The sequence below is a fragment of the Manihot esculenta genome, chromosome 13 (genome assembly GCF_001659605.2).
Source record: "Manihot esculenta cultivar AM560-2 chromosome 13, M.esculenta_v8, whole genome shotgun sequence".
NCBI lineage: Eukaryota > Viridiplantae > Streptophyta > Magnoliopsida > Malpighiales > Euphorbiaceae > Manihot > Manihot esculenta.
The window spans coordinates 6,651,747-6,665,031 of record NC_035173.2 but is presented as its reverse complement, the minus strand read 5'-3'; the positions used below and the strand labels follow the sequence as shown (position 1 = coordinate 6,665,031).

The 13,285-nt window shown below is 31.0% G+C and overlaps 1 protein-coding gene and 1 long non-coding RNA gene across 3 annotated transcripts; one reads left to right on the top strand and one right to left on the bottom strand.

Annotated features, from left to right (window-relative positions):
- The first annotated feature begins 2,014 nt into the window (after positions 1-2,014).
- Positions 2,015-4,396, top strand: LOC122721468. Its single transcript, XR_006348193.1, has 3 exons — positions 2,015-2,172; positions 2,269-2,349; positions 4,187-4,396. It is a non-coding gene; the product is annotated as an uncharacterized LOC122721468 (long non-coding RNA).
- Positions 4,397-5,107: 711 nt separating this feature from the next.
- On the bottom strand, positions 5,108-12,656 carry LOC110629879. 2 transcript variants are annotated; one of them, XM_021777067.2, is made up of 8 exons: positions 12,228-12,656; positions 11,905-12,004; positions 10,780-10,842; positions 9,823-9,940; positions 8,727-8,809; positions 7,972-8,033; positions 7,765-7,808; positions 5,441-5,577 (listed from the first exon to the last, which is right to left on the bottom strand). In XM_021777067.2, exons 1-8 carry the CDS (start codon positions 12,488-12,490, stop codon positions 5,573-5,575), a joined length of 738 nt encoding a protein of 245 aa, XP_021632759.1. In that variant the 5' UTR covers positions 12,491-12,656; the 3' UTR covers positions 5,441-5,572. The 2 variants fall into 2 exon arrangements, with proteins under 2 accessions (XP_021632758.1, XP_021632759.1); XM_021777066.2 differs by lacking the exon at positions 7,765-7,808 and having other exon boundaries at positions 5,108-5,577; positions 12,228-12,655.
- Positions 12,657-13,285: the final 629 nt, after the last annotated feature.

Genomic DNA, 13,285 nt, shown 5'->3' with positions numbered 1-13,285 from the left:
TGCTGAAAAAATGGTGAATTTTACTAAAAAAATTAAAAATTACGGTATTGAGAACTTTCTTTTTAATGAATGGGACCGCATATCATTTACTAAAATATTTATCCTGTAATTTTATCTTAAAATAGCAGCTCATAATAGCAGCTCATAACTTATTTTAATAGATTGTTGTATTACATTGCTATTTATTTTAAAATAACAAAATAATTTAAATACATTTTTACACAATTATATATAATTTATATTTCTTTTGAGATTAAAAATTTTTAAGGTAAAGATAATTCAATTATTTTATTTTAAATATAAAAATTTAAAAATAAATCTATTAAATTAAATTCTTAGAAATTATTTTATCAAACATTAGGATATATTATTTTTTAAAAAGGTTATTTTTCAATAATTATCTATCATTTTAAAAACATTAAGTAATATTATTAATTTTCTCTATTTTTTCATTATTTCTATTAGATATAATAATATTTTTGTAATGTTCTAGAACCTATTTTATTATTTCCCTTTCTCTATTATGAATTGTTTGAATAAGAAATTTGATGTAGTTAATGGAGATTTCATAGTCAATGGCTACTTGAATTTTTTTTTTTTTTTTACCAAAGAAAAAAGCTAGACTAGTTTATAATAGTTTTCTTTTTAAATTTAGTTTATAATGGTTATTTAAATAAAAGAATAATTATAAATATAAGATATTAAAATTTAATAAATAGAGATTAATTTATAAAAATAAAGATTTATTAGTAATTATAATATTTATGGATTAATTTATAAAAAATATGAATTAATTTTAATTAAAATATATATTTAAATTACTGATTATTTTATTTAATTAAATAAAATTTAAAAATTAAATTTAAAGTTATAGAAATTAATATGTAGATTTTATTAAATATTAATAAATAAATTGAAAGAACATAACTGTATTTCAAAATGTCTTAAAACACTTTTTGTTGTAATTATACCTAAATAAAAATAGGTATAAATTTAATTAGACCCTATATTTTTACTTTAAGATTAAATATGTCTAATTTTAATTTTTTTTAATCAATTAAGCCCTTGTATGAAATATAAATCTTCACTAAATATAATATTACTTTTTAAATAATAATATATTTTATATAATGAAATTTTATTTTTGTAATTTTAAAAATTATTTTACTTTTCTATATATATCATTTTTAATTTTTATTATAATTAAAAGCAAAAATTGTTGTCTAATTTTTGTAATTTAAAAAAAAATTTTAAATTGGTATATCAATTTTAAAAAATATATTAAAATATTTTTAATATTTTAAAATATTTACTATACACGTTCGGCTGCCGAAAGGTGGTCTGCCAGCTTTATATAAGAGTTTTATGGCCGAAACGAGTGAGTTTTCTCTCCATTTTCGGCCACGGTGAGTTCATGCTCTCCTATGATTCGTTTTTGATATTTTTCCTCCGATTTTTCATGTTTTGATAAGGTTTATGTTGATTTGAAGAGATTTATACATACACAGATTGAACTTGGTAAAAAAAAGAAAAAAGTTCTCATATTTATGTATATGTGTGATCATGTATGGGATTTGACAGGTATTCAGAATGTATGTTGGGTTTGTTACGCGTCCCGGCGATCTTATGTCGATCTGAATTCTAGCGCCGGTAGCGAAAATATTAATTAGTAAATTTTTAAAAGTTTATAAGATCAATTAATAATTTTTAAAAAATATAAAAATTAAATAATAAAATATTTAATAAAAAAATTAACATTAATTAGAGTTTAATAATTTTTAAAATAAAAAATTAACTAATAAATTTTTTCATATTATAAAATTGTAATAATAATTTTTATTAATTAAAATATTAAATTTATTATTTAAAATTATAAATATTTTTATTACTTAAAAAATATTATATTATATCAGAATTTCTTTTAGCAAAAATATAAAGTTTAATTAAAAAAATTTGAATTAATTTTTTTTTATTTGTACGAAGTTTAATTAGACTTATTTCTAAATAAAAATACTGAAAATAGTATTCTCTCACGACTCTGGTCTTTGTTCCAAGAAAATGCTGAGAACTCGGTTGCTCTGGTTCGCAATGGGATTTTCTGTGTCGGCAGCTGCAATCGGCCACTTCGTTTGGAGAGATCTTTTGGCTGAGAGATACACCCTTCCATATCAAGTACACCCACTTTCTCCCCCCTCTCTATTGCTGCTTTATTCTGTCTGTCTCGTAATTTGCTTTCAGGAGGGTTTGATTGTTTTCTACTCTTGATAGATGCAGCAGGCTTTTGATTCCCTTGAAGTTAGAGTCTCGAATCTCGAGTCTGGCTCTCCCATGAACTCGAATCCGCCTCAGGTTTGTCTGTTGTTCTACTTGCTATGCTCCTTCATGAAGCATGATAACCAGAGAAAAGAGAAGGGTTGAAAAATTTTTGAAAATTGGACGAGTTTTTGGATTATTGGTTGTCTGCTTTAAACTATGAGAGAATCGTTTAGTTCTCTTCATTGTTTCAATAAATTTTGATGAAAATGCAAATTAGGGTATTCTATAGTGTTAGAATTATCAAATAATGTTATGTTCATATGGTTGTTGCTATTGTATGAGGTCGCATTATATTTATGCTGGAGTTGGGATTTAAGTTCTTGAGATCCAAAATTATTAAAAAGTTAGGATGAAGTCCTTTATTGCTTGTTCTGAGTGAGAAAAGGGGAAATTGTAGCGAGATAGCAGCCATAATAGGCATTCAATCCTCTTCACCGAGTTAATTAGGCAAAAGTGAATGGCCTGTTTCCCATTTGGCCTTTCTACCCATTTGCAAACTCATAGTTGTCTCATTATGCAGCATTTGATCCTCTTTGTTAGTTACAGAGGTACCTACTGCTTGAAGTTGGAGAAAGAGTCTACCTACCCTATAACAACATTACTTATATCTACTTTTATTTTCAAGGAGAACAAGAATAATGGGTTATTTGCCCTGATGATGTTTAGACTTTTAAGGAATCTGCTCAAGCCAATATGGGCACCAATTAGTTGTAATAATTAGAATTATTCATGGTTTTGTTGCATTTTACCTTAGCTTTTTTATTAATCCTATAGAAGTTTATGAGATACGTGTATTTAGGAACAAAATGGTTATATCTGCTTAATGTCCTTTAACCACAAAAGGTATGCTTAGTTTATAGGAACTAGTCCTGAATTCCCAAGTGGCTAACAACCGCTAAAACCTCGGATTTGATCAATTAACAAGTTAGGTTATCAACTTGGTCAGATGTCATAAGAATGTATCAGCTCAACTCAAGCAAGCTAACTTCATTACCATGAGGCCACCCTAATTTTCATGCATTGAAGCTTCAATAACTTCTGGCAAAAAAAAGCTACAATAACTATATTTATTCTAGTCTTCTAGACGTTCAATTTCTAGATATAAGAAATTTCTTTTTTTGAAATCTATTCTTGGGGTCCTAATCAACAATTGTATCACCTAGTTATCCTAATTAACACTCAACTCAGATATGTAACTGTAATTTGAACTTTGGAGGGGGAAACCTAGCAAATGCTATGATAATTCTTATTTAGGAGTAGTTTGTGAGCCATACATCGGATAAGGTGAGTGGATCCAATGTGCTAGTGCCCACAATTATATGAGAGGGTTGGTTCATGAATCATGAGCAATTCCTAGGTAATAATTTCTCATAATTGAAACCTTTATGAAAGTTAAAAATTCAAATACAAAGTTAAATAAATAGGCTGAATTAATAATTCAGACAAAATTTATACCTTGTTCGTAATTGATTATAGTTAAGGATAAGGATAAACAAATAATATGAATGCTCGTTTTGTTAAATATAATTTCCTGCCATTGCCAACAAGTTAACTTCCCATTCTGACTCCATTGCACTTTTGACTTTAATTCTATCCTCATCTCAGTTCCATTGAATGATCAGTTTTTAAAATATTGATATATTCTTTAGAAAAATTGGAGAATGCCATGTACAGGACATGAGTGCAGGAGGCAGAGATTTATTTATTTTGACTCCATTTATGGGAGAAGTGATTATTAGGATTTGAACCCTGCACCCTGGATTTAACTACTATTGCTAAGAATTGCTTCATTATGTGATTTTTGTGGCACTTTTTGAGTAAGATGTTTATTGATCAAATCCTACTTTTTATTTTTTTTCCTTTCTGGCAGGTTGAAGGTTAGATCTTACATGTAGCTGAAATGACTCGATGATAGTTCAAATAGAGGCCGTTGCTCAGGCCATTTGAGTTTCTGTCGTTATATTGGGGCAGTATGTATAATTGAAGTCATATGCTTGTCAAGGAGTTGCCTTCAAAAAACCATAAGCCCCTTGGGTTTTCAGAAATTTTCCATAGTTGAATAAAAGATTCTCTTATTTTATTTTGTTTCTTTTCTATATAATGTGAAATTTTGTAATTTATAATATAGTTCAAGAGATTTAATAAAATCTATAATTTAGTCTATTATTTTAATAATAAATAATTTAATAATTTTATTAAATTTTAATGTTAAATTATAACAATCTTTTTAATTTTAATAATTCGTAATAATATAATTTTTATAATTTTAATATTTATAATAATTTAATTTTTTAATTAATAATTAATTAACAATAAATTTAGTAGGCTATTTTAAATATAAAATATATAATGACTAAATTTTTTACTATTAAAAAATTAGATATTAATTTTTTTTTTTTTTTACTTAATCTCAATGACTATATTGTAATTTATCCAAGTTCCAAATCCAAATATGGAACCCTATAGTGAGTGTAATTGGTTGAGCTTCAGCTTCATTCTTCTGAAGCAAACTTTCCACAATGGATGCAGAAACGAATACGCTAAATTTAGATGAATTAGGAAGTTAAAAGAATTTCATCTTTGCTTAGAAGTGAATTCCAAATGTTTTTCACTGAAATATGACTAAATAGATGATAACAACTACAAATTAGGACAGGTGACGATCAAAAAGTGTTTATCCTATGCACATGCACTGTTCCAAAAAAGATTTGGATTGAATCCTTCTTGGTAATCTAATTGCAATATTTCAAGTAGGTAAACACTAAAGAATGCAAGAAATGAGAGAGTATAGTTACAGGCAATCCATCAACTATTTATTATTTTCCACAGAAAACCAATCCCAAAGTTTCTGTTTGGATCGTTTCTGCACTCAAAATCCCCCCTCCTAGGCAGCTAAGTATACATACATATGCTACAAGTCTACAACTGGTTTTCCTAAAATCAATCCCCCACCCAATACAGATTAAATGTTAATAAACAAATAATACTCATTGTTCTTCAAATGTTTGAGACCATGGTCAATTTAAATGCCTCTTGATCTTCTCAAATGAACAGAACTTGAATTCAGTGAGCAGTTTATTTGATCAGATTCAACCACAGAGATCCCAAAAATGAGGGAGAAAGTCAGAGGCATCATAAGCAAACAGGCATCATGATTTAAGATGATGGGACGATGGAGGAAGGATGGAGTTGGCAAGCTCTTCATTCACCTTCACAGGAAGTGGGGGCATCTGCTTCATTATCTCTGGCATGTCATTCAAGCTGCAGAACTAATTCAAATTAGAAGAAAGAATTGAATTGCATTTATAATACATCAACGCCGCTTTGCCAGGATTGCCGGAAACTGAATTGCGCACAAGGCAAGGGCACACATGCAACTACACATGCGCACGTGCACACAGTACGTTTCATGTATCAAACCAAATTCATAGATTTCAAAGAGGAATATGATGATCAATAAGAAAGTGTCTTGAAGATCTATATAATCTAAAAATTTGCGAGGATAAGTGCCCCTCTAAATTGGTAACAGTGATTGAAGGATGATGATGAGCACAATTTCTGAGTTTGAATGTCTTACAGCTCTTGGCATGCCATTATAGAAAACATTTTTGGCCTGTTAAGAAGTACTGGCAAAAAATTCTTGATAAGTTGAATGTGACTTTTAAAGTTGATTGAATGGACTGAAAGTTCCACTTAGTACCCAATACCAAAGTATTATTCCCATTGTGCATGAATCTCAGCACACGTCAGAATTTGCACCTAACAACCGACCAATCCAGAAGCAGAGCTGTGAGCTGAATAATGCTTTTATATAGCAGTAGAAAAGTTACTCAAGCAAATCCAAGACCAGATCTATTGCAACTGTTCAGATCAAGATCACTTTTTAGCAAAGACCAAGTATTCATGATGACTTGAGGTATTTAATTAGGTTGTTTAGAGTACTTTTGCTATTCAAAATTGTTTATGTAATCATTTCCACATTATGATTTACTATTAAAAAATCAACATATAGCAGTACTTATAGCAGTACTTAGCTTATTGTTCATGTTGAATTCCATATTGATTTGGGCGGGATAGGAGTAATGTGCCCTTACAAGGTCTTAGGAACTCCTCCCCTTGAGCCAGCTTCTGAGGTGAGTTAGCTCTGATTCAAATTTAACATAGTACCTAAGCTTCTCCATCCAATGTTGAACCTCTCCTAAATATTTTAGGCTCGTCCCTTATAAGGGTCTTAAACAATCCTCCACTTGAGCTAGTTTTTGGAGTAGACCCAAATTTAACCGTTCATGCTTTGCAGGCAACAAAGTGTGGTTTGTTCTAGTTTGGCTGAGTGCATGTTTTGCCATCTAACCTTTTGACCAAAAGTCATTTTCCTGTTCAACTTTATAGTCATCTTATTTATCTTACGAACTTGTAAATTGTAGAATAACTTAACCCCTAAATCAAAGTCAGCTGCATGCGTGGTTCAACTCTCCACTAGGCGAGTGAAGCTCATTATCCGTTGACTTGGAGTACAAAAAAGGAACAATGAAAATTGACCAAAATTCTCTCACTTCCTTTTTCTCCCTCCTAGATATTTAAATTGCAATGGAAAATGACTAGAATATTGATTCTCATAATGCATGTATACAACGCCCATTGGTACACAACTCATAAGGTTAAGGTATTCCATAGTTTACAAGTTCAAGGGTAAATAAGACAACTATAAAGTTGAGGGAATAGCTATATGTTTTCAACCTTCTAGTTTTCTTAGATTTGAATTGTATAATCAACAGTAGTGCCTAGGAATAGCTATATGTTTCCAGAGCTTGGAGCTTAAAAAAGGAGTAGAAACAAACATTTTTCTTCCTCGTAAGGTAGTTTTTTTGGAGGGGCATTTCAACTATTATCCCCCATTAAGAGGTTTATCTATCAACTATTTTAAGCCTTGGCCAATGTAACATACACTTTATGTTGGAAAATAAAATAATTATACTTCACTTGGAGACAAGCTTACCTGGAGTTTGCCCCCCTGATTTCCTTGGTTTTTAATTTAATTAAACTTCCTTTAATTTTGCGCGCACAAATCAATGTTCTTTAGCCAATTTAGACTGGAATCTGCCTATTAGAATTTCATATTTAGCTTTCAATTTGATCTCAACACTTCTAAAAAGAGTCCCCACATCACCTCAGTGAACAAATCAAACAAAAATCCTCGAGCCCAATTATGATACAGGGAGTTGATGCACAAAATGACATCAGACTGCTCTTAGAGAAACTGAGAGGACAACATATTGACTGTAATCTTTTTTTCCCCTCATTATTTAATTTAATCTTGTGATTCCCTATCTTAACATATTGTTTTAGTTCCTACAGACATATAACAAATGCTTTTTCAATGTAATCCACATTCTGGTCACCTTCACATTTTCACAGTTGAAACAACTACTGGGAAATTAGATATTTTACCTTTTAACCTGGTGACGGTGGTCCTTAGTGATAACCATGGAGATCTATAAACATGATTGGAAAATGGACTATTAACCACATTTCTTATTCATGAAGTGCATGCCATAGTGCTGAATGGTTGAGATATACATGCCCAACATATGAAACTAGCCCGCAAATAAATTTTCTTCATAGCAACAGAATAAAGGACAGAGATGTATGACATACTCATTCAAGATAGAGAGGATGTTGTCCCGAGTTTTGCTGAGAAGATTAAGGTTATCGTGTATCTGCAAGAATGAAAAGGAAGCGTTGTCATAGATAATCCACTACTAGGACAGTAACTTGCATGGTGATAATGCAACTGATCCCAAACAATGCAAAGGAATCAGATCGAGAAAAAAAAATCATATGACAAGTTCATTAGGTAAATCATATTGGTAGATATATTAACATTTAACAATAAACAGGCTTTAGATAGCCCAAACTGTGTGTTAAATGGATTAGGCCAACAATAAAATGAAGCTGTCTAAAAGATCTCCAAATCCTAAACTTCTAGGACCACAAGTATTTCCTCCCATTTGCACCACAGATACAAAAGGGAGATCAATTGGTGCCCCGCATAATTAAATCATATTCCACATAATTTGAACAAAACGTAAACAGTTTCCAAAATTCAATGATGCTTCCCTGAGAACAGATAAACATTTTGAATGTTTTTCAACCCAGGCAGATAGGGATTTTCTTTGAATTGTCTAATTGTCCTATTAACTAATATCACATAAATCTCTGAACTGCTTAAAAGACTGTAGCTCTACACCATATTTCAAGCCAGAAGATCATGCCAGAAATAAAACAATAAATGGAGGATAAAATGCAAAATAGCAGCTTTTACAGGTGTTTTGCAAATTGGCCATAAAACATAGAAAAGGTCTCATGATATTGTAATTAGTATTCAGTGTCAAAATCTATATATACATCACCTGAAAAGATGCAAAATTTGATGAAATTTGATTTAAAATTTGAGCATTTTGCTCAAGAATCTCTCCAGTTGCACCACCAATGTCTGCAATGACACATCAGCTGTAAGCATACAAGCAGTATGATAATTAACAGAAAAAGCGTACATGCTAGTTTAGTTGCTAATGCAATATTAAAAAGCATAGTTCAGTGGATTCAATGATTACTGATAGAGAAGCACAGCCATCAACACAAATGTATTATTTTGTAATACTTCAATGATGACTTGAAGACATACTCTCACTAGCATTGTTGGGGAAGTTGTGACGGTCCCAGAACATTATGAAATAATGTTGTTTATGTAACCATTAGGAAAGTGGATAAAATTTCCTTGAAACCAATCCTACGTTATCCATATTAGAAAATTCATATTTTCTTGTTTTGAACAAGTTTTTGTAGATAGTTGTACCAGAACAGCAGAACCACATATCAAGGTGCTACCTTTGGCTTGAATGCCAACCAATTTCCGGCAGATATCCAGAGCAATCACTATACTTTTATACAATTTCTTGTAATTCCAGATAAGCCTAGATTGTTTCAAAAAAAAAAAAAAATAGAGGACTTACATATCATTTTTAAAATTAAAATGTTGTACATGAAAGTTCTACACAACAAAACTGCAGAGCAAGTATATGTGAGAGATTGCTCCAACAAACAATCATGTTAAAAGAGCATACAGGAAATGAGAACTGGAAGGCAACTTTGCTTGTATAAAGGACAGCCAAAACAAAAGCAGGAGTGAAGAATTCCAACTAAATGAAGATGTAATTAATGGGAAACACTTATTGAAACATAAGCTCATAGTATATATGATCATCAAATTAGTGTCTGCATTTCCAAGCACGATCCCCGTGATTTCAAGTATATCAAAATTCTCCATTTTGGGGAAAAATATTATATCACATATTATGTGGTACCTACATAGTTAAATAAGCTGGCCTAACCAGTAATTCAAGAATATAAGAGTGCATTGTAATCTAAAGCAAGAATATAAAATATCAATTTAGTAGCCACTTACTTTCCACCCCTCATGTTGCTAATATATAGGAAGGAACCAACCTTTGTAAGAGATGCCATCATCATTGTCCACGGGGATCAATGGTAGAGCGTATGAAGGACCATTAGGACGAGGTGTCAAATGAGATGATGACTTGGCTGAAGAATCTGCAGCTTTTTCCTGAGATGTGCATATGTACTTGTACTTTGAAAGACATACATAAATTTAACTTTAAGTACGTGTAATAAAATAAATAGAAATATCATGGATCATATGGAAAATAGATAGCTTGGGCAGAGAGGGCAGGATGAAAATGGAAGCTTTCTCTGAAAATAGATGCCAACCAGTTTATCAACATTCCAAGCTAGATAGAATAGAATGGGGTCTTGTCCAACTGTACATGGCACCTTTTCATGAAAGAAATCCCAAATAGCATATCGTGCTATATAAAAAAAACATTATTGTCCATTTCAGGCATGTGCCAAGGACAAACTATTTCTTCAAAATTCAAACTCTAGGTGCATCCATGATTTCAAGACGATCCTTTTCTGGGTTATATTACTTCCAGACACCCTATAGGCAAGCATTGGACTAGTAGATACTCCAAATATACTCATGGCTAAAACCAGTCTGCATAGGAATACCGGACACAATTAGAGTTACCACAATCACTTCTTAGTTCTTACTATTACTCCTGGAAGTTTTTCTCCTTCAAAAATTTTTGCTTCTTGATCATTAATATTCCAAAAATTAAAAATAGAAGAATCACGAGACTAATAACCATAGAAAGTTGCAGTACATTCAATTAAATTTGATGAACTAATAGACTATTAATGCTTCTAACAAATACAATTGTTTGAACATGAAAGGCAGCCTCCATCTATGAAAATGTTTGCACTAGTTACAGCTATATTTGTGTTTTAGTTTGAAAAGTTTTCAAGCCTACACCTGTAAATTGTTGCATGATGTCAGTACTGCCTAGAAATTACATTCACCAAGAAACATCAATTAAACAATACCTTTCTGTCCTTATTTTTCCTAGCAGAATGATCCTCTTTCCTTCGCTTACCATTTTCCTTTTTCTGAAATATGAATACAGCCAGTTAGTCTGTTTAATATACAAGACATGCATATTTACTAAATTCAGCACATAGGATACACATGCATGCAACTCCAGCATAATGCACAAACACAAATATGATGCAAATGGTACATTTCAGATATCCCCACTGAATAAGAAGTTTATATATTGCTTTGGTAAATCAACAGTAGAAGAGAGAAAGAGAGAGAGAGAGAGAGAGAGAGAGAGAGAGAGAGAGAATAACAACAACAATAATAGAATGAACAGTAAAACCTTCAAGAGAAAATTCGACAACAAACATGGGATAAAGGTAGAAATGCATCAAGCACTAATAAATTCATTCTATAATCCCCATATAGTCACATGCTTCGTAAAAAATAAGGAATCTCTCTAATATATTAAACATCAATAGAAGAAACTGTTAGGAGCAGGTGAGTGAAGGAGTCCTCACTGATCTGAACAATTTCGAATCCTACAAAGCCACTATCTTTTCCCAATAATCAGTCCAATTTTCTGAGCATTTATTCTCAATTATACCAACTCTTGGGGCAGTCTCATTCACCTGCACTTTCCTTATATATATTGAAGGAAAAACAGGTGCTTTGTAGTGTGGTTAAATGCTATACCTTGGACTACAACATATTGCTTATCAGATATCCGTAAAAATTTAAATTTCATCTAATAGGTTTCAGAAAGATAATCGGATATATATGGCTTCTGTCATGGGATGGAATGAAAATCTGTTTAAGCCAATATAAAGGTTACACTTGTGCAATTCTATTCTTCCTTCCTGGCTCTTTTACAGCAAAACATAACCTTATACAACCAAATATTCAGACTAACAGTTACTAATTTCCTCAATATCCCTTAGCCTACAATGACAAAACTAATACATATCTTAGTATTCATCATAAATTGGCAAGGAGCACCTTTCACTGTCAATTTTATTTTCTAATTCCCAAGATGCTTAACTAAGAATTGCAATTTAATTCTCCAACTAAACCAATTCTCAACAGAAATATATACGCTGAAATGATCAGCCATAGTACATCAGGGCACCTACAGTCATCCATCTACAACGCAGCGCCACATCCCGAACGGTTTTGTCCTTCAACTGGAGAGCAATCTTTGCATATCGTTGAACGATTGATTCTGAGGTATACCTGAAACAAAAAGAAAGCGTTATACTCATACAAATTTTAGCTACTTGTGGTCAAACAAAAGGCGTTTAAATCCAATATTTCAATTAAATTTAATAGGAAACATCATTATTTTCTCCTAAGTACAATCAAATACCTGAAATCTTCTATTCTACAAAGCAAAAGCAGAATCGAACCTCAAAAAATAACAAAAACACAGTAAACTGAAGAACACCAATATTATTACTTGGTGAGCAATTCCTCGAGGAGAGACTGCTCGTCAGCAGTCCACTCAGTGGAAATACCAGGACAGTGCCTCAAGGCGGCCTCCGTCTGCAAATTATCAGCTGCAGCGGAAGCTCCAGAATTACTACCCCCGCTTTTGGTAGAATTTACAGGAGTGCCATTGGCGACAGCAGCAGTAGCCTTAGACGAAGACGACGGAATCTTCTGCGGGGACGCCCCTTCATGATTATTCCCAGAGCCCGAGGGATTGGCACTAGCAGCCATAGGCAGCGAGAAGGAAAGCAAACGAGATTCTCTCTCAGTACAGCCACAGAGCGTAAAGGAATAGCTTTAACCAGAGAACGACGACGGAGAAAAGAGGCTGCTGCTCTGTCTGATCTCTTTCTTTCTTTTTTTCTCTTTTTTCTTTTTTTCTTTTTCTTTTGAGAGAATTATTACTTGATTTGTAATAACATCATAAACTTACTAATTAATTCATTAATTTTAAAAATTATATTGAAATATTTTTAATTTTTTAAAAATTTTATTTATTACTTTTTTATTAATTTTAGTTTTTAAATATTATAAATAAATTTAAAATATTAATGATATAAAAATATTAATTTTATAAATTTTATAAAAATTTAAGAATTAATTAATAATTTTTTTTTAAATTATAAAATGATATTTATAAAAAAAATTTTAAAAAATAATTTGTAGACATTTAAAAATATTTTAAAATTAAAAAATTAATTAATAAATTTTTTAAGGAGATTAAATAATTATTTTTTATTTTTTATTTTTTTAATTTTTTTTTATTGTGAAATGTGCAGAGATTTTTTACGCTTTCTTTTATATAAGTAACGCGCTTTTTGTATTTTTATTAAAGATTATTTCTGTCTGTCAAAATCGTGAGATTCCATTCTATGTTAGAAGATGGCAGTACTGGGGACTAAATTTCATTTTAGTCCTTAAATTATAATTATATTATTAGATCTGACCTTTTAACTTCAATTATTAGGATTAATAAAGTATTGGGTAAATATTTTATTTTATTTTATTTTTTTTCGAAATAGAAGT

What these genes read in the sequence shown, in the direction of transcription:
- LOC110629879 (XM_021777066.2), bottom strand. Translation starts at nt 12,490, where the DNA reads ATGGCTGCTAGTGCCAATCCCTCGGGCTCTGGGAATAATCATGAAGGG. An exon ending in TGCGTTGTAGATGGATGACT is followed by an intron (nt 10,843 to 11,904) that starts GTAGGTGCCCTG and finishes TTCATATTTCAG; the next exon opens with AAAAAGGAAAATGGTAAGCG. An exon ending in GGAAAAATAAGGACAGAAAG is followed by an intron (nt 9,941 to 10,779) that starts GTATTGTTTAAT and finishes TGCACATCTCAG; the next exon opens with GAAAAAGCTGCAGATTCTTC.